Source organism: Vipera ursinii (genome assembly GCF_947247035.1).
Source record: "Vipera ursinii genome assembly, chromosome: 4".
Classification (NCBI taxonomy): Eukaryota; Metazoa; Chordata; class Lepidosauria; order Squamata; family Viperidae; genus Vipera; species Vipera ursinii.
In genome coordinates, this window is record NC_139514.1 from 117,825,542 (window position 1) to 117,846,597 (window position 21,056).

The 21,056-nt window shown below is 42.8% G+C and overlaps 1 protein-coding gene across 1 annotated transcript in view; it reads right to left on the reverse strand.

Moving 5' to 3' along the window:
- ENOX1 (ecto-NOX disulfide-thiol exchanger 1) overlaps positions 1–21,056 on the reverse strand; it is a gene marked incomplete at its 3' end in the record, with an annotated part of 261,316 nt that overhangs the window by 56,029 nt on the left and 184,231 nt on the right. Inside the window, exon 9 of the mRNA XM_083361308.1 lies at positions 2,641–2,747. Within this exon, the coding sequence (XP_083217434.1) occupies positions 2,641–2,747 (107 nt within the window). The remainder of the gene's footprint in view (positions 1–2,640; positions 2,748–21,056) is intronic.

Here is a 21,056-nt window from a genome sequence, read left to right on the forward strand (position 1 = left end):
ATCTCAGGGGGCATCCCCCACAAACCCTTTATCCATGGGAAGGGTGTAGCCATTGCATACATTTCCAAAGTGCCCTGATCCCAAGAACCATCATTCACACATGGTATTAAGGCTGATGCATGGATCACAACGCAACCCACAACTAAGCCACTGTCAGAAAGCAGGAAATCATCTACATGCAAATCACATAACTCCAAGAAAATGAGTCAAGCCACATTTGCATAATATGGTCAATAAATTAAACATGTAGGAAATTCTCTCTCTCTTCCCCCCACCCCTTCTCTCTCTCTCTCTCGCTCTCTAAAAAGGGATGTAGGAAAAACAATTCTTCTTCCTTCATTTCTCATCATGCACATGCATTGAACAAAAACCAGATGTCCAGATGGGCATTGCATTTAATTTTTGCCTCCACTTCCCCAAGTCTGGCTGTTTCTGGTTCTCCTCTATTGCTAAATGTAACCAGCTATTTAAACTCAGGATGGTTGTCCTGGCTACCATACCTATTTGCAGGTAAATGAACAGGTGTGGTTAAGTAGAGCAGGTGGAGATTTTGCTCTGAGCAGAGCAAGTTAACGACTAAGATAAATCAGGTAGATGTCCGTGACCATTCGGTCTGATTTTGAGTCCCCTCCTTCTGTCTGATATCCTAACACTGGTGTCTCCAGTATGGGTGTCAGAATGGACAAGATAGGGGATGAGCACTGAATGGCAAACTCTTGCTGTATTCAGTACCAGCTTCTACATAGACCAGGGTCTTCAAACGTGCCTGGCTGAGGAATTCTGGGAGTTGAAGTCCACAAGTCATAAAAGGGCCAAGTTTGAAGACCCCTGTCTTAAATCTAACAAACAAAATGGAGGCTGGCTGAGGAATTCTGGGAGTTGAAGTCCACAAGTCAAAAGGGCCAAGTTTGAAGACCCCTGTCTTAAATCTATCAAACAAAATGGAGGCTGGCTGAGGAATTCTGGGAGTTGAAGTCCACAAGTCATAAAAGGGCCACGTTTGAAGACCCCTGTCTTAAATCTAACAAACAAAATGGAGGCTGGCTGAGGAATTCTGGGAGTTGAAGTCCACAAGTCATAAAAGGGCCACGTTTGAAGACCCCTGACATAGATGTTCAAAAAAGGTCTGGTCCACCACAGTGCTTCATCTACCACCCTGTAGATGTTGCTCCTTCCTTGCAGGTGTCTCTGACTTCCATCATTTTGTCCCATTCAAGTCCCTGGCCTGAGATGCAGAAGGTTTTAACCATGGGGAAAAAAGACAGCATCTAGGCCTGTCAACTGATTGAATTTCATTTCTCTTGGAAAGGCTGAGGATGTCTCAAAACCCTATGAAATCTACATTTTTTAAAAAAATGTCTACGGAGATGCTCAGTCGTCCAGGTCATGGTTCTCCCAAAGGTGCTTTTTTTCAAAAGGCAACTGGACTTTCTTGTTTTGCCTGAAGACATTTTGCTTCTGGTCAGGAAACGTTTTAGTTATGCACATTGGGATGAACACCCTTTGAATGGTGCGGGAGTATGAACGGATTTCCACCAAAAAAGTAAAATAAAATTGCAGACTACAGGATTCAGGTGGCCCCCGAGGTCACAGATAAACCTCCAAGTAGCCTCAACAATTCTCAGAGGGAGTACTAACCACCAGAAGACTGCAAAGAATATAAATCCTTCTGTTCTCCACCATTCAGTCAAAACTGAAGAAGCTTCTTGGATAAGAAGAGAAACATCTTCAAACAAAAGAAGAAAGTCCAGCTGCCTTTGGGGGGAAAAAGAACGTTTAGTACATTTTTTTAATGTTCTTTTTTTTTTAGTAAGGCCGGGAAGCTGTCATAATTTACTGAGGGCTTCACCCCCCCTCCCCCCTCTGTAAGACTGTAGGTGAACTTGGGTTTTTATTAGGATTAGGAAGAAGTTTTCTTCTGATGTCTGGATTCAAGAAAGTCTTTGAAAATTTTGCTATCACTGCATCCATAAAACAAACAAACAAAAAACCCTCAGCTTTGATAGGACTCAAAGGGGGGATTGTTAAAGATAAAATGTATTTTAAAACTTTTCAATAAAAAAAAAGATTTAAAACACGGAATTCCTGCTGCGGTGCACGACCCTATGAAGTTTGGACTATGGACAATTAAAAACATTCCCTTTTATTTTGTCCAAGGTCAAATTGGGAAAATCACCTTGCCTTTCCTAAGCCAATACTAAGTAAATAAGAAATTTGGATTTCCGATATCTCCTGAACTATTACTTTGTTATAAACATTCATGAGGAAGAATATTGTCTGAAACGAATCTGCTTTGTCCTATAGCTTCCTCTGGTTGCAGATAATATTGTGATGAATCAAATTCATTTTGGAGTTAACGAACTCCAGGACCATAACGTAAATGTTAAGATGACTTTGCTAATTCTCTCAATTAGCCGTTTTAGTGGAAGGGATATTGTCTCCAAAGGGTTTCAGCTGTATAAACTGTTGCACAGACTCTGGAAACAGTACTTAATTACTTCCACACACTACAATTGCGGCAATTAAAGACTGCTGAACAAAGCGCAATTAAGCCCAGAAACCAAACCCCCTTTGCTTTTCCCCTCTTAGTCCAAGCCTGTGAAATGATGGATAAAAACGGAAAAAGGAGAATTCACCCACCTCGGAGTGTTTGCGCCAAATATCTATATTCTTCCGTTGAGCTTTCGAGAAATGGTCCCAAGCTTTTTGTCGGGTGGAAGCGTTGAAAACGGCCACAATCTGCTCAACTTTGGTGAACAAGGAAGTCAAACAAGACAAGCAATTTATGTTGCGGTTCTCTGAAGGAAAGCCAAGCAAAGACACAAGGAGTCTAAGGATGACATCACTGCTGGAATGACCTCATCCCAGACTTCCAAACCAGTGGTGGGATTCAAATATGGGAACAACTGGTTCTCTGTGTGGATGCCGCTTCCGGAAGTCCATTAGCTACCGGTTCTGCCGAAGTGGTGTGAACTGGCTGAATCCCACCACTTGTTCCAAACGTGTGTCTTTTCTGTACTTACATTTCAGATCTGTTGGAGGTGTCCTCCTTCAAGTCTCTTCTCACAACTTTAGTCTACACCCTGATAACTCACAGAGTCGCATGCAATTAATCGCTTCTGCAGTTGTTACGGTTTCGACTTGTATGCTTTCAATCAGAACAGAGCAGGAAGGGACCTTGGAGGTCTTCTAGTCCAACCCCTTGCTCAAACAGGAGACCCTATATACCATCTCAGACCAGTGGCTGTCCAGTCTCTTCTTAAAAACCTCCAGTGATGGAGCAGCCACAGCTTCTGGAGGGAAGCTGTTAATTGTTCTCACTTTTAGGAGGTTTCCCCTTAGTTCCAGGTTGCTTCTCTCCATCCGTTGCTTCATGTTTTGCCTTCAGGTGCTTTGGAGAATAGGTTGACACCCCCCCCCTCACCTTTGTGGCAGCTCCTCAAATACTGGAATGCTGCTATCATGACCCCCCCAGTCCTTCTTTTCTCTAGGCTAGCCAAGCCCAAACCTTCAACCTTTCTTCATTTGTTTTCGTCTCCAGGCCTTTAATCATCTTACTTGCTCTTCTTTGCACTTTTTCCCAAAGTCTCAACATCTTTTTTGTAATGTGGTGACCAAAACTGGATGCGGTATTCCAGGTGTGGCCTGACTAAGGCTTTATAAAGCAGTACTAATTTCCCGTGATTTTGATTCTATGCCGCACATGGCTGGCTCATTTTTAAGTCATCATCTACTAGGACTCCAAGATCCCTCTCACAGTTTACTGTTCTTGAACCAGGGTTCACCTAATCTGTACTTGTCCCTTTGATTCTCTTCAATCTCCCTTGTGGACAAATGTCTTCCGTGAAACATTTTAAGCCTGCTTATCCCTCTTTGCACCGTATACAACTACTCCTCGGCTTACAACAACTTGTTTAGTGGCCATTCAAAGTCACAACGGCATTGAAAAAAGTGACTTAGGGCCGTTTTTCACACTTATGACTGTTGCAGCCTCCCCATGGTCATGTGATAAAAATTCAGCTACTTGGCAACTGACTCACATTTATGACAGTCGCAGTGTGTCCCCTTTTGCAGCCTTCTGACAAGCCAAGTCAGCGGGGGAAGCCAGACTCACAACGATCGTGTGACTAATTTAACAGCTGCCGTGATTCACTTAAGAACTGTGTCATAAAATGGGGTAAAACTCGCTTAACAAATGTCTCACTTAACAACAGAAATTTGGGGCTCAATGGAAATTTGAAATTTGAAAACTGCAGATCTACAGTACTTAAATGTTTTTTTAGGCCCACCAAAATTTGCATATGTGTCTTGCTAATTTACACAAGAAACATGGGAGATATCAGAAGCCAAAAAGGCATCTACATTTTAAATCATATTCTTTTCTTCTGTTCTTTTATCCTAACGTTCCCCTCCCTCTCCTTCTTCTCTTTTTTCTTTTAGACATTACATTTGCAAGTCGAAGGATAACATTTGAGTCTGCCAAGCAACTGCAAGTGAAATGTCACTCAGACCTTATAAGTAGCTAAAATAAAAATATTGCAAATCCAGTTCTGAAGTTCCACAGCTGACGGATTCACTATAGCAGGAAACGGTGACAGTTAATTCAGAAAACATGTGTATTTCATTTTGGCAAAGGGATCCTCATATCTGCAAATCTAAGAGAAACTCTTCTCTGGAAAGTGAAGTTTTCCCGCTTTACACCAATAAGACTCTGGTTGGCGTTATTGCTGGGGAAAGAAATGTTTACCTTCCCCACTCTTTTTAAATATGATCCGATAAGCCTTTATGATCATCTATGCACGGTCACTCATGCGCTCGTGTCCTCTCGTCTGGACTACTGCAACGCTCTCTACATGGGGCTGCCCTTGAGGACCACTCGGAAGCTCCAACTGGTACAGAATGCAGCCGCGAGAGTGGTGTTGGGAGTCTCCCGATACTCCCACGTTACACCTCTGCTCCGTGAGCTGCATTGGTTGCCAGTTGTCTTCCGGGTGAGATTCAAGGTACTGGTAACGGTATTCAAAGCCCTCCATGGCATGGGGCCGGAGTACCTCAGGGAACATCTGCTGCCGGCATCAAGCTCCCTGCGCCCTGTGCGTTCCCACAGAGAGGGCCTCCTCAGGGTGCCACCGATCAGAGAATGTCGATTGGTGGCCCCCAGGGGGAGATCCTTCTCTGTGGGCGCTCCGGAGCTGTGGAATCAGCTACCGGTAGAGCTCCGGATGGCGCCCGATCTTCGCTCCTTTCGTCGCGATCTTAAGACATTTCTTTTTGTACAAGCTGGCCTAGCCTGATGGGGATTGCTGGGGTTGTTTTATCTTTGGTCTTTTAATTTTTCTTGGGGTTTTTAGCGCTGTATTTCCATTGTTTTTAACTAGGGCAATTGTTTAATCTTTTTTTAATGTTTGTATTTGCTATTTTATTCTGCCCTGTGAACCGCCCTGAGTCCTCAGGGAGAAGGGCGGTATATAAATGTTATTAAATTAAATTAAATTAAATCTCTGTCACCGTCTTGATTTAAGAAGGTTATTCTGGATTTAACTGAGTGCCTTTTTCTTGAAGTAGGATTGTGCAATTTGAATTTTGCAAATTGAATCTTACAAACTGTTTTGTAAGTGTTACAGACTTGAACTATGCCTTGTGCAATTTGAATTTTACGAACCAAGCGTGCAATTTGAATTTTGCAAACCGTGCACTGCTCCCAAAGTTGGTTCTTAATGCTGACCACTGACTTCTGATTTCCCAAAGTTTAACTTTTTTCCTTTGGAAATGCTGCCTAGAACAATCGCTCCTTGTGGGACTCTAAACTTTGTGCTTCGGTTTAAGTTTAAAGCCTGCTCAGATTTAAAACGGGCCCTTCAGCTACCGTATGTTTCTAAAATCTCATCTTTTTTCCTGCTGACTCCACTGCCTTATTGTATCAAAAAGGATATGCTGTTCCTAAGGAATTAAACATGACAATTCTCTACTATAGGAAATCCTACCAGCACCAGCCCTATCAAATAAGTCTGGATGACAATTTCTACTTTATAAGAATGGAATTGGTTCTGCTCAGCATGAAGGTATGTATATCTGCAACAAAGATACACCTTCTGGATTTCTTTAATACTGAGTAGAACCAATTCCATCCTTATAAAAGATGGAAATTGTCACCCAGACTGGGTTTTATAGGGCTGGTGTGTGTGTGTGTGTGTGTGTGTGTGTGTGTGTGTGTGTATAAAAACATTGGCTTTCAGTCTAGTACACCCAAGCTCTATGCAAAGTTTAATTGAATATTTTTATTTTAAATTTAGCTTTTAATTTAATTGATTGAACTTGCACGCCACCCAGCTCTCAACCATCAAACAAAGAAATTACAATAAAATCAATTTTTAAAATAAAGGTAGATGATGGCTGTGAAAGTTGGACCATAAGAAAGGCTGAGCGCCAAAGAATTAAGGCCTTTGAACTGTGGTGCTGGAGAAGACTCCTGCGAGTCCCTTGGACTGCAAGGTGATCAAACCGGTCAGTCCTAGAGGAGATCAACCCTGACTGCTCTTTAGAAGGCCAGATCCTGAAGCTAAAACTCAAATCCTTTGGCCATCTAATGAGAAGGAAGGACTCACTGGAGAAGAGCCTCATGCTGGGAAAGGTGGAGGGCAAGAGAAGAAGGGGACGACAGAGAAGGAGGTGGCTGGATGGAGTCACTGAAGCAGTAGGCGTGAGCCTAAATGGACTCCAGAAGATGGTAGAGGACAGGAAGGCCTGGAGGAACATTGTCCATGGGGTCGTGATGGGTGGGACATGACTTCGTAGCTAACAACAACAGACGATGGCAAGCGTGCTGAAGAAGACATGATAGCAGTCTTCCAGTATCTCAGGGGCTGCCCCAAAGAAGAGGGAGTCAAGCTATTCTCCAAAGCACCAGAGAGCAGGACAAGAAACAATGGTTGGAAACTAACCAGTTAGAGAAGCAACCTGGAATCAAGGAGAAACTTCCTGACAGCGAGGACAATTAACCAGTGGAACAGCTTGCCTTCAGAAATCATGGGTGTTCCATCACTGGAGGGTGTTAAGAAGAGACTGGACAATCACTTGTCTGAAATGGCATAGGTTCTCCTGCTTCAGCTGGGGGCTGGACTAGAAGACCTCCAAGGTCCCTTCCAGCTCTATTCTATTCTAATCAAGGAAAGAACTAAGGAGGACTTTCCTGACAGTGAGGACAATTAACCAGTGGAACGGATTTCCTCCAGAAGTTGCAGATGCTCCATCACTGGAGGTTTTTAAGAAGAGATTGGACAACCATTTGTCTGAAATGGCACAGGGTTTCCTGCCTGAGCATTGGGCTGGACTAGAAGACCTCCAAGGTCCCTTCCAACTCTGTCATTCTGTTATCTGCCCGCCCACCCCTCTCAATACCCCAATATGAACTTTCTGTGACAAATACCTGGGCCGAGTGTCACGTTACAGCTTGTCCTAGGTACGGTGAATCCAACTGCTAAATGATATGGCAATCTGCATATACTTATGATTCAGGTTTTGTATTTCATAACCTTATTAAATTAATTGGAATAAGTATAGGAGACTATGAAAGGGTTATCACTAAGGAATCTGTTTTATTAACAATGTAATTTAGATTCTAATCATTCTTCTGTTGCACCTATTACAAGGGCAAAGAGCACTGAACTTAATCAACAGCCTGGGTGTAATTAATTAATGGCAGAAGGCTCCAGAAGAACAATTTCTGAAAGATGCAATGAAAAGGTGCACTGCTATTTTAAGGGGGTGTATATTAAAACTCGGAAGCTCTTGAACTTTGAAAATATCTGACTATGAAAAACAACTTCTATTCAGTTCTCACTGCAAGTCTTGCAATGTTCAGACAGCTTCCTGATTTGAGTTTGCTTGTTGGAAGCCAGCAGGTGCCAACTCAGATAAACAGTCAAGCAGTAAACAACAACCAAGTCAAGGAACTGCCAAGAAGAAAAGAACACACACACACACACACACAACGCTGATTGGGTGAACCACAGAGATCAAACTCTACTCTCTTGTAGCATTGATGACATTACCTAGTTAGGCAATGAAATGTCTTCAGAAAAACAACCAAGCTCAGAGAGCATCAAGGATCCCACAGTCCTCCTCCTCCTCCTCCTCCTCCTCCTCCTCCTCCTCCTCCTCCTCCTCCTTTCTAGCATTGATGACATTATCTAGTTAGGTAATGAAATGTCTTCAAAAAAACAACCAAGCTCAGAGAGCATCAAGAATCCCACAGTCCTCCTCCTCTTCCTTCCTCCATCCTTCTCCTCATGTCTCTGCAAACCCCCTCCTTTCTACCTTTGTTGATGCTACCTAGTTAAGTCATGAAACATCTCCAAGAAAACGATCCAGCTCAGAGAGCACTAAGAACCCCACTGTACTCCTCCTCCTCCACCATCACCTCCTCCTCTTCTGCTCTATAAACCCCTAGCATTGAAGATGTTCCCTAGTTGGGTCATGGAACATCTGCAAGAAAACAACCAAGCTCAGAGAGCATCAAAGATCCCACAGTTTCCCACCTCCTCCTCCTCCTCCTCCTCTCCTTCTCCTCCTCCTCTTCCTCCTCTCTACAAGCACTGATGATCTTCCCTAGTTGGGTCATGAAAATCTGCAAGAAAAACAACCAAGCTCAGAGAACACGAAGGGCTCCACAATTCAACCTTGAGCTTCATATGATCTCCCATATTGTAACTGAGCCAAATGGTCTTCAGAATCATCCAGATGGCGATTTGGAAGACTGTCTTTGGGGAGCAGATGTTCTTTAGCCACCCACCCTCTTTGCTCCTGTCTCAGTTGTCATTCAGCTCCACGAAGGAGCACCTTGTTGTGATTCAGGGTCAGTCTGTGGGTTCGGCAGTTAGGTCGGACGACTCAGAGGAGGAGGGGGTGTTGAAGACCTTGCTGAGGGGGTTAAAGATCTTGCTGATGAGAGCCCACAGCCAGGCCCCTCCCACTTGGTCACCACGGAGACCCAGCTGTGTGAGCCTGACAGCGTGGATGAAGATGACCCACAGCTGGCCCTGTTCAAGGATGCCCGACGCAGGAGGCAGTCAATCAGGAGTAAACAGAGGAAGGCAATGGGGCTCCTCGGAAGGAGGCAGAGAGAAGCCACGCCCTGAACTCTATATAAGGGGAATGTGTGGGGAGGGCTGGTTTGCTGAAAGCAACCGCTCGGATAGTGTTTCAAAGTTCCTGTATCTTGGTTGGTGTCTTGTTTGTTTTTGTAGTAATAAATTTGGCAGACGTAATTCCAGCCTCTTGCCATTTGTAAAGGGGTTGCCTTTTCTGCAGGGCCGGTAGCAGGCTGGTACAGAACACACCTCTAGCTCAATACTTTGTCATACACCACCCAGACAATTCTATCTAGAAAAACTAGCGGTGTATCTTTGCTCTCAGGAAGTCCACTGGGAGTAGGAGTGTTCCCATGCAACCAATGTGTAGCCCCCTTTTCTATCGAGGTTTTCAAAGCCTCACCCAAGTTGCATTCAAGCTTTGGATCCATAACTATAAACACAATAGACGATACAAAACCCCATTGCCTAATGAAGAAGGGACGTCCTGAGAACATCCTTTGGTGTCTTCTTCTTTGCTGGATTAGAGCTTCATGCTCCTTTTCACGGTAATCCTCTCTTTGGGATCTAAGAGCTGTTAGAACAGTTGGGCAGGGAAGAAACGTAGACAGATAGTCCTTGACTTAACAACAGTTCATTTTTAGTGACCCTTCAAAGTTACAACGGCGCTGAAAAAAAGCGACTTACGACCATTTTTTCCACCTACAACCATGGCGGTGTCCCCGTGGTCACGTGATCAAATTCAGATGCTTAGCAACTGGCATGTACTTATGATGGTCGCAGTGTCCTGGGGTCATGGTGATCGCCTTTTGCGACCTTCTGACAGGCAAAGTCCGTGGGGGAAAGGCAGACTCCCTTCACATCCAGGGTCACTAACTCAACAAATGCAGTGGTTCACTGAACAAATGTGGCAAGAACCGTCATAAAATGGGAGGCGACATAAATTCGGGCTGGGTGGCAGTCGTAAGGTGAAGACTATCTGTAATGGCAAGGAAGGATGGAGAAGCAGCTTCGAAATTTTAGACACTATAGTTAGGATTGGGACATGAAGGCTGAGATAAGAAATTGTGGGAAATCACACACACACACACACACACACACACACACACACACACCGAGAAGGAAATACTAAAAGGGCAGAAAAATATATTTCCTCAAAGGATCTTAAAGAGGCAGAAAAGCATGTCCAGTTTTCATAATAGCCCCAGGTCTCCCTCCCCCAGGTGGAAACCAGCTCTGTAGAAATGCAGATGTGATAATCCATTAAGGAAGATTGGAGGCCTCCAGCTCGAAGACTAAGAAGACAAAGACCCCTAAAATCTACATACGCCACCCAAACTCTAAGACAGGACATAATAGGATTAACCCACAGATGCCAAAGGGACACACTCAGACTCAGATCAAAGTACATGACACAGGAAATACAAAGCCTCAAACAGGAACAGGAAACAACTCCAAACAAAAGGCTCCAGAGGGTATAAAAACCCACTCCTTACATGTGCTCACTCTTTTTTCTTCCAGAGCCATCTTCCTGTCTGGCTCTCCTCTTCCATAAACTGCAACCTTCTTCCTAAAGCAGTCGCCATGTCGTTTATTCTCGGCTTGGACTGAACCCTGAAGAAGACTTTTCCTTCAACAAAATTATACATCTTGGCTCTCCAACCTAGTTTTGGGGTTTCTACATAGAGAATCTCTACATTTCTGAGGTGGCGTCTTCCCTGCCATGTTTGGAGTCATCAAAACCTCATTTCAAGATATTCTACTTCTATTTCCCTGTTGACAATACAATCGTAAAGCTTAAAAATGAGAAAGGTGACACCTTCTGTCTTTTTTCTCAGTTATCGTCTTTTTAACCAGGTTGCGACTCAACAGTTTTTTCTCCAGGAAGACTGCGGATCTCACTGCTTAAGACTTACTAGCAAACTAAGACTTTTCTTTGCCATAAAAAAAAGAGAGACAAATATATAAAGGCGACCAAGTTTCCGAATTGCAAAAGGCTTGGTGCTTCTTACCAAGTAGTAGCTGAACAGCCACGTATAACAGAAGGACACTACAATAAGCACCATTAAATATTCATCAGCAAACACCTGCAGATTTATCTCCTGTCATATAAAATTTTCATTAACCAGATGCAACATTTTGTCTTGCCAATAAGTAAAAGACTGAAAATCACCTTTCTTTCTTTCTTTCAAATTACACAGCAGGGATGAAAAGACGTGTGCTGTTTCTCAAAGACATCCCCCAAAATACTAGCCTTATAACAGGGGTCCCCAAACTTGGCCACTTTAAGACCTGTGGAATTCAACTCCCAGAATCCCCCAGCCAGCCATGGGGGTGGGGCATGAAGGGACTCATGACTGATGACATGTTTGAACCCTCCCCTCTGGCTCAGCCTGGTCATCTCCTACAATTCTCAGAGAACAAAGAAAGTCCTGCTTTGGAACTCTCAGAAATTATATTTCATATGGATGGATGGATGGATGGATGTACTGGATGAACGGATTGGATGGATGGATGGATGGATTGGATTGGATTGGATTGGATTGGATGGATTGGATTGGATTGGATGAATGGATTGGATGGATGGATGGATGGATGGATGGATGGATGGATGGATGGATGAATGGATTGGATGGATGGATGGATGGATGGATTGGATTGTATTGGATTGGATGGATTGGATGGATTGGATGGATGGATTGGATGGATGGATGGATGCACTGGATGAATGGATTGGATGGATGGATGGATGGATGGATGGATGGATGGATGGATTGGATTGGATGAATGGATTGGATGGATGGATGGATGGATGGATGGATGGACTGGATGGATGGATGGATGGATGGATGGATGAATTGGATGGATGGATGGATGGATTGGATGGATTGGATGAATGGATGAATTGGATGGATGGGTGGATGATACAGGTCATCACCTCCCTACTCCATGTACTTAGTGGGGATGGGTATTGATCTGCAGAGGACATCCCATTCTTCAAAGGTCTTGGTTGGTGGAAAAGGAAGCATCATGCGGATACTTCTTGGATTTTTGTAGCACCCAACTGCACTATGGAAGACAATCTGTATCACCGGTTCAGCACCACTTAAACAAGAAAGAAACCGTTGCCCCCATTGCAAAAATCAATCCATGTCCTCTTAATTTACTACAGAAAGGAAAAGAGAATTCAGGACCTGAGAGGCAGGATAAGCAAATTAATTAGTGCAGTGAAACTGAATTAAAACTTAAATACATTAGTGCAACTGGGACCTAAATGTTAATGGCTATTAAACTGGCTGGAAATACCAAAGAAAGCATCCATCTCACCAGGATACCAGCGTAGACAAGGCAGGATATATAGCTTTACCATTGCATGGAAGGACAATAAGAACTACTCTGTATCCCTTCAAGAATGCAGCTTGAAGATGCTAAGAGATGGTCTCATGCTTGTAAGACTGGATGAAAGACACAGAATAATAGAGTTGGAAAGGAACATGGAAGTCTTCTAGTCAAGCTTGAACAGGAGATGCTATACCATTTCAGACAAATCATTGTTTAATCTCTTCTCAAAAGTCTCCAGTGTTGGAGCACCCACAACTTCTGGAGGGGAGTTGTTCCACTGATTAATTGTTATCACTGCCAAGAAGTTTCTCCTTAGTTCCAGGTTGCTTCTCTCCTTGATTACTTTCCATCCATTGCTTCTTGTCCTGCCTTTAGGTGCTTTGGAGAATAGGTCAACCCCCTCTTCTTTGGGGCAGCCCCTCAAATATTGGAAGACTGCTATCATGTCACCCTTGGTCCTTCTTTTCATGAGACATCAGGCTCATGCTGAGGAGGATCATCGCCATTGCTTGTGTTCTGTTCTAGGTTGCCAGTCCTTGTTGAGGGATGAAACAAAATTGGACAAACTATAATATGGGCCAGAAATATAGTTTCCTGAACAGTTTAAGATTTGAATATATTTGTCAGGCTCCCAAGAACCAAGGACAACATGTAGAATTACTTCTGGGCCTTTCCTTTGTGGTCCTTCACCTACAGAAATCTCGCCAAATTAAAGCTGCAGACCTCCTCCTGGGAATCCAGACTACAATCCACCACATCAGTTCTATATAGTTATAGGTTTGTGGATTGACTAACCAGCTTGTCTTCAGAGGTTGTGGGTGCTCCATCACTGGCGGTTTTTAAGAAGAGACAGGACAGCCACCTGACTGAAATTGTATCAGGTCTCTTGCTTGACCAGAGGGAATCCAGACTACAATCCACCACATCAGTTCTATATAGTTATAGGTTTGTGGATTGACTAGCCAGCTTGTCTTCAGAGGTTGTGGGTGCTCCGTCACTGAAGGTTTTTAAGAAGAGACAGGACAGACCTGAAATTGTATCAGGTCTCTTGCTTGACCAGAGGATTGGATTAGAAGACCCCCAAGGTCCCTTCAATAATGTTCTATGAAATGTTTTGTTACGATGAAGGTTCATCTAGTAACTTCTTAGACAGGCTCCCGTTATATAGATGGGACCTTTGAAGATAACCCTTCAGATGGTTATCTTTGGAGCAGAAATGCACTGTCACTCTGATACAGATTTATGGACTGCACAATTAAAGACTCAACAGTGATATTTTGGTGTAGCCATCAAAGTGCTGCTCTGATCAACTATATCTCTTGACTGCCTTGATCACTTTCTGGATCAGAGTTCATCAAACTTTAAGATGGATGGAGTTCAACTCCCAGAATTCCCTAGCCCCATTATGGGAGTTGAAGTCCACTCATCTTGAAGCTGAATTCTGGGAGTTGAAGTCCACACTGTTCTACATCTGGAATGACATGGCTCACTTTCTTCCAGTTCTTTGTCACAAGTGACCACTTGGAGATTCAGTTGGAACTGAAGAAGCTTTTTGGATCAGAAGCAAAATGTTTTCAAGGGAAGAAACCAAGAAAGTCCAGTTGCCTTCTGGAAAAGCACCTTTAGGACAACCACGACCTGGTTGATTGAGGGTCTCCATAGAGATTTCACCACCTGGAGATCATCACCACTGAACAGAATGGGACATTGCAAATAGGTCTCTATTAGGGACTGAGAAAGTTTTATATTTTCAGATCCTAACGTTTTGTCAGACGCCAAAGGACAGCTGCAGATAGTTTCGCTCCAGTTTCATCTTCAGCAAATTAACATCTGAAGAACTCAACTCAACCAAGTAATTTCCCAAGATTGAGCAATGATAGGGATGGGCAGGAAAATTAATTATCCCGATATGCATTAATAACAATATTAATTATAATCCTGACATTATTTTGCCACTGAATTAATAGGCTGCCAAAGTGTCGTGATTTTCCCCTCCCCCGCCTCCTTTGGGGACCTCAAATAATGCTTGACAGAGCCTTTAATGAAGTTGTAACTCTTCACCAGAGAACTTCAGAAGCAAGCTTGAAGCGTTTAGGTGGCAGATAGTAGATGGTGGGACTTCAAATGATGAACAGGCACTTTTCTTCATGGTGGCCTCACTACCTGACTACCAGGAGAAGGCCTTAGTGGACTGAAGAAGGGCAAAAATGAAGTGCTTTTCCAAAGAGTCCATCTCTTCAAGAGCAGAGGTCAAGTCAAGAGTGTTGAACGACAGGGAAACCTGCAAATAAGTTGCTTGGTAGACAGATTTTCTGAAGGAAGGCTGTAGATAACTGTTATTATCCTTGCAGAAAAAGCCAGCTCACAACTACGTTTGATGGCTGTCACTATCCATTTCCCATAAAGAGAAAGATGGCCTCCGAAGGCCGAAACACAGATGTTGATCTCCTTAGAATGATGCTGTTTGGGTCAACTAGCAGCCAAGAACTCTTCAATCACCAGAAGAACGGAGCAATTTCAGAGCTGGCATTGAGGGATGGTGGAGCAAAAGCTAATAGTTTGATTCAAGTGGGAAGCAGAGATGGATTTTGTGAGAAAAGAATATATATGAGAAGGAAGCACTTTACTTTTATGGAGAATAAAAAGGGTCGGATCACTGCGCAAGGTACATACGTCTCCTGCTTGACCGACAGCTGCAGGGGGGAAAAAAACACCCTGCTTCAAGATATTTTTTTTCAATCTAAATTTTTAACCGGTTAAAGACCATATCAGCAAAGAAAGAAATAAAACAAGGAAGACTCATGAATAAATAAGAACGAAAATAGAAAAGGAAAGAGAAATGGAAAAGGTTATAAATAAGTAGCTTTCCAATCTTTTTTTTTAACAGCAGTTATAACTGCATTTATACAGGTAGTCCTTGACTTAGGACAGTTCCTTTAGTGACCATCTGAAATTATGACGCCAAAAAAAGTGAGTTCTGATCGTTTTTCACACTTATGACTGTTGCAGAATCCTCGTGCTCACGTGATCAAAATTCAGACGTTTGGAAACTGGCATGTACTTATGACAGTTGCAGTGTCCCAAGGAATCAAATAATCCCTTTTGGGACCGTCTGACAAGCCAAGTCAACAGGAAAACCAGATTTGCTTAACAAGAGTGTCGTTAACTTAACAACTGCAGTGATTCGCTTAGCCGCTCTGGCAAGAACGGTCGTAAAATGGAGCAAAACCCACTTGACAATTGCCTCACTTAGCAACGTAAATGTTGGGCTCGATTGCATTCGTAAATCAAGGACTTCCTGTATTTGACCTTCTCTCTCTCTAAAGTTGCATCACAGTTCCCTTCTTTCCTTGAACTATTTTTTTCTAACAAATTTAGGTGTTGACCTTGCTATAATAGAACGAGTTAATTCTGTCCTCTCTGCTTAATTCCATCATGGTCACCGTTCCTCCGTTTCCAAAGTCTTTCCGTTTTTGCCCAAGAGTCTCGCGAGAGTGATCGCACACGTAAAACCTGCTCTGAGACTTTTTTTTTCAGGGGACTCGGTCCACAAATGTTGTGGATAAATCAATAACGTTCTTTTTGTGTTCAGAGGTTGATGGGAACAGTAACGGCGGCCTCACCATAGCATGGACGGGACAAGCAAGGATTGGAATGGATACCGGCAGATAAAAGCCAGCCATGTTTTTCAGGAAGCATTTAGCAACAGACCGGGAACAACTTGGAAAACGGCATCCAGTTTTGGTCGCCACAATATGAAAAGGTAATGAGACTCTAGAAAGAGTGCAGAGAAGAGCAACAAAGATGATTAGGGGACTGGAGGCTAAAACATACGAAGAACAGTTTCAGGAAATGGGTATGCCTAGTTTAATGAAGAGAAGGATGAGGGGGACGTGATAGCCAATGTTCCAAGATCTCAGGGGCTGCCCCAAAGAAGAGAGGGTCAGCTTATTTCCCAGAGCACCAGAAGGCAGGACAAGAAGCAACGGATGGAAACTAACCAAGGAGAGATCCAATTAAAGAACTAAAGAGGAATTTCCTGGCAGTCAGAACAATTAACCAGTGGAACAACCTGCCTCCAGAAGCGGTGAATGCTCCGACACTGGAAGTTTTTAAGAAGAGACTGGACAGCCATTTGCCTGAAATGGTATAGGGTTTCCTGCCTGAGCAGGGGGTTGGACTAGATGACCTCCAAGGTCCCTTCCAACTCTGTCGTTCTGTTATTCTGTCTACCAAAAAGTCGAAGTCCGACGTGCTTTGGAGGAAGCACCAGACTCTCCTGTATCCAGGCACAGATGCCAAATCACGATGAATGTGATATTCTAGGAGACTGACTGAGGCGCGTAAAGGCTTGCCACTCAGCTGCCTAAGAAACTCTTGTGAAGAGCTAGCTTGAAAAGGGGAATTTTCAAAGGCTTAGCCATTTACTGAGCAATTTCCCGGCTGCTGAAAGCTGACAAGCAAAGGCCTGGGGAATTCCTGAGCTCCTGAAGGAAAGGCAGGATGTGCAGTATGTCTCACAAACAAATGCGTAACAGCACATCCCACTTGTGAGGCGCTACGGGGGCCAGGCCGCAATACAAGGCTACATTTTAAAACAAAAAACAAAAAAACAGAAACGAACGCTTGGAACCCCTTTCATTCACAAAATCTCTTTTTTCACTGGGGGGAAAAAGGAGAGAGGTGTATTTAACAAGTCTGTCTGTGCAAAGGCTCTTATCGGTGGATACAGCTTGAGCTCATCGTTTGCCTTGCTTGGAAAGGAAACAATTCAGTGGCTAAAATGCCTGTTTTATACCTAAAGAGGACTTTGAATGTCCACCCACCTCAGACGTCCCTCCCCATCACAAAATCTGCACAAACACGTATTCTGAGGATTGCCATTAATAATTTAGAGACCTTATTCAGGGTAATAATAATAATAATAATAATAATAATAATAATAATAATAATAATAATAATAATAATAATAATATGGCATTCACAAAATTAAGGAGTATTTCAGGTTTGAACAATGCTTCCAGTCCAACACTGGAAGATTTTAAGAAGAGACTGGACAGCCATTTGCCTGAAATGGTGTAGGGTTTCCTGCCTGAGCAGGGGGTTGGACTAGATGACCTCCAAGGTCCCTTCCAACTCTGTTGTTCTGTTATTCTGTCTACCAAAAAGTCGAAGCAAGAGAAGTCCGACGTGCTTTGGAGGAAGCACCAGACTCTCCTTTATCCAGGCACAGATTATTATTATTATTATTATTATTATTATTATTATTATTATTATTATTATTATTATTATTATTATTATTATTTATTAAATTTTTATACCGCCCTTCTCCCGAAGGACTCAGGGCGGTGAACAGGGCATATCTTAAAACTACAAAAATACAAAAATTAAAAAAGAATTAAATTATTGCCCACAATAAAAACAATAAAAATATATATAAATATTAAAACCCTAAGTGATTCCCCATCAGGCCAGGCCAGCTTGTTCAAATAAATGGGTCTTTAACCCGCGACGGAAGGAGCGGAGATCCGGTGCCATCCGGAGCTCAACCGGCAGCTGGTTCCACAAAGCCGGAGCGCCCACAGAGAAGGCCCTCCCCCTGGGGGCCACCAGCCGACATTCTCTGACTGGAGGCACCCTGAGGAGGCCCTCTCTGTGGGAGCGCACAGGGCAGAGGGAAGTTGACGCCGGCAGCAGGTGGTCCCCGAGGTATTCCGGACCCATGCTATGTATGATGCCAAATCACGATGAATGTGATATTCTAGGAGACTGACTGAGGCGTGTAAAGGCTTGAATAATAATAATAATAATAATAATAATAATAATAATAATAATAATAATAATAATAATAATAATAATAATAATAATAATAATAATAATAATATGGTATTCACAAAATTAAGGAGTATTTCAGGTTTGAACAATGCTTCCAGCCCTATTATTCTATGTTCTATAGAAAACATCCAGGTAGCCTCTTATATACAGGAGGTGCTCATTTTTATAGCATTCCAGGTTAAGTCCTAAATTGACCCATGAAACCCAGGTACTTTTGGATGCCATCTGGGAATTCTACAAGGGTTAGTACCTCTTTGTAATGCCTTAGTAAGGCCACACTTGGAATCCTGCATCCAATTTTGGTCGCCACAATGCAAAAAAAAAAAAAAGTTGTTGAGACTCTGGAAAGAGTCCAGAGAAGAGCAACAAAGATGATCGGGGGACCGGAGGCCGAAACATATAAAGGAACAGTTGCTGGAATTGGGGATGTCTAGTTTAATGAAGAGAAGGATTGTGGGTGACATGATAGCAGTGCTCCAATATCTCAGGGGCTGCCCCAAAGAAGGGAGTCAGCTTATTCTCCAAAACACCTGAAGGCAGGACAAGAAGCAACGGATGGAAACTAGTCAAGGAGAGAAGCAACCTGGAACTAAGGAGAAACTTCCTGGCAGTGAGAACAATTAATCACTTGCCTTCAGAAGTTGTGGATGCTCCACCACTGGAGGTTTTTAAGAAGAGACTGGAGAGTCATATGTCTGAAATTGTACAGGCTCTCCTGCTTGAGCAAGGCGTTGGACTAGAAGACCTCCAAGGTCCCTCCCAACTCTGTTATGCTATTACTCTGTTAGAAGCGGCTGATCCATCACATATGGAGGACAACTATACTAAATGATGCAGGAACAGGTCATGTAGAATGATAACTCTTAAGTTGTATTCCACAGAACAATAGTGCTTCTCCTCAACCTGAGCAGGTCTTGTCAAACCACCATGAATGAAGATAGTTCTTCTCAGACATCACATTAAGACAACTAGGAAAAATTGAATGCCATCGAAGGAAAGCAAACAACAGCTAGTAAGTGAAAAGGCATTGAAACTCCTACTGTCTTTCCTTTCAAGATATATATACGTGTAAATGGATTGTAACTACTCTGTATACAGGTCGTCCTTGACCTATGATCGTGATGGAGCCTGAGGTTGTAAAATGAGTCATCATGTGACCAATCGGATTTTGTGACTTTTTTTGCAGCAATCGTTAAGCGAAAATGGAAGTAAACATCTGAAAAGCAATCAGATGACTGCAAGGTGTGGAAGGCCAAAACTTTGGAACTGGGTCATAAGCATTTTAGGGGGGCCCATTATAACTTCTAATGGTTTCTAAGCAACCAGCCATAACTTGAGGATGACCTATGATCGGTGCCAAGTATCAGAATAAATTTTGTCTCGTCTTTCATTAAACAAGACATGGACCCAACAGGCCATCTATGCAAGCCTGCTCATCCAATTAAGATGTATAATTGATGTCTTAAACACAAGGGGAAATTATGACAATTATTGTTTTATTTCTATGTCCTCATTTTTTTCTTCCCCCCACACAAAAAAATGTTTGACTTTATACAATGTTGCAAACTTTAGGAAACATCGATTCAAAAGCAAACCTGATAATCGTGATTTCAAAAAAGTATTGCAAACGGCTCTAATCGCATTTAAAAATCATGGCCTATTCCGTCTGCAAACTGCAGTTGTACCTAATCAATGTCTCAGGTGAAATATTATACGCAATCTGGATGATTTATTTCCAAAACACACTAAATCAGGCTAATTTTGGGGTGCCTGACATTCAATGTTTCCAAAGAAATGATTGTTCTACATCTGCTTCTTAGTTTATGTACTTGTGTACATTCTGTTGCTGAGAACCGTTAAATATTTTATATTTAATCATGGCATATGAAATGTTTGCACATTAGATTGGGCATGAATAAAACATCATCCCAATAATCATCGCTCATAGTTTTCAGAAACTATGTCCCGTGTAACCTGGGGGTGGGGAAAGCTAGGTTTAATTTTTCTTCCTTTTGATTGTAAGAATGTGTTTTCACTCCTGAAACGGTCACTGTGTTTTTATTATAAGATGACAAAGGAAATTCAAGAGGGCCATTATTCTGATTATTGTTTTATAAGGAAGGGCCATTAAGGCAATACAGCTGATTGCAATTTCTCCAAAAGAAAAGAGGCCAGCACTTAAATACTAGAAGGAACTCATCTGCTAAGTGTGTGCATTTGCAGAAAATCAATGGGATGCGGTGGCTGCCAAAACTTTGCACCAGATTCCTCTTTCTGGACTGAAATCCACTTTAAAGAATGAATAGGTTTGGGTAATAAAGAACCCTACAATTTGCATATCACCCTTGATGTTTTGCCTCTCTATTTATCGTGATGGCCTCCCCTTCAAACACATGCTGCATCCACAAGGCAGCTGGCACAAAACCATCTACAATTAGTCCTCCACTTCCACTTCATTCAGTGACTGCGGTTACAACCGCACTAAGGAAAGGGACTTTGTCACCGTCTATGGAGATTCTCCGTCATCCAGGTCCTGGTTGTCCCAAAAGTGCTTTTTTGCAGGAGGCAACTGGACTTCCTTTGTTCTCCTTTGAAGACGTTAAGCTTCTCATCCAAGCAGCTTCTTCAATTCTGACTGGGTGGTGGGGAATGGAAGGATCTGGTCAAAGCTGAAGAAGCTTCTTGGATGAGAAGCAAAACGTCTTCAAAGAAAAACAAGAAAGGCCAGTGGCCTCCTGAAAAAAGCACCTTGGGGACAACCGTGGCTTGGAGGATGGAAAATCTCCGTAG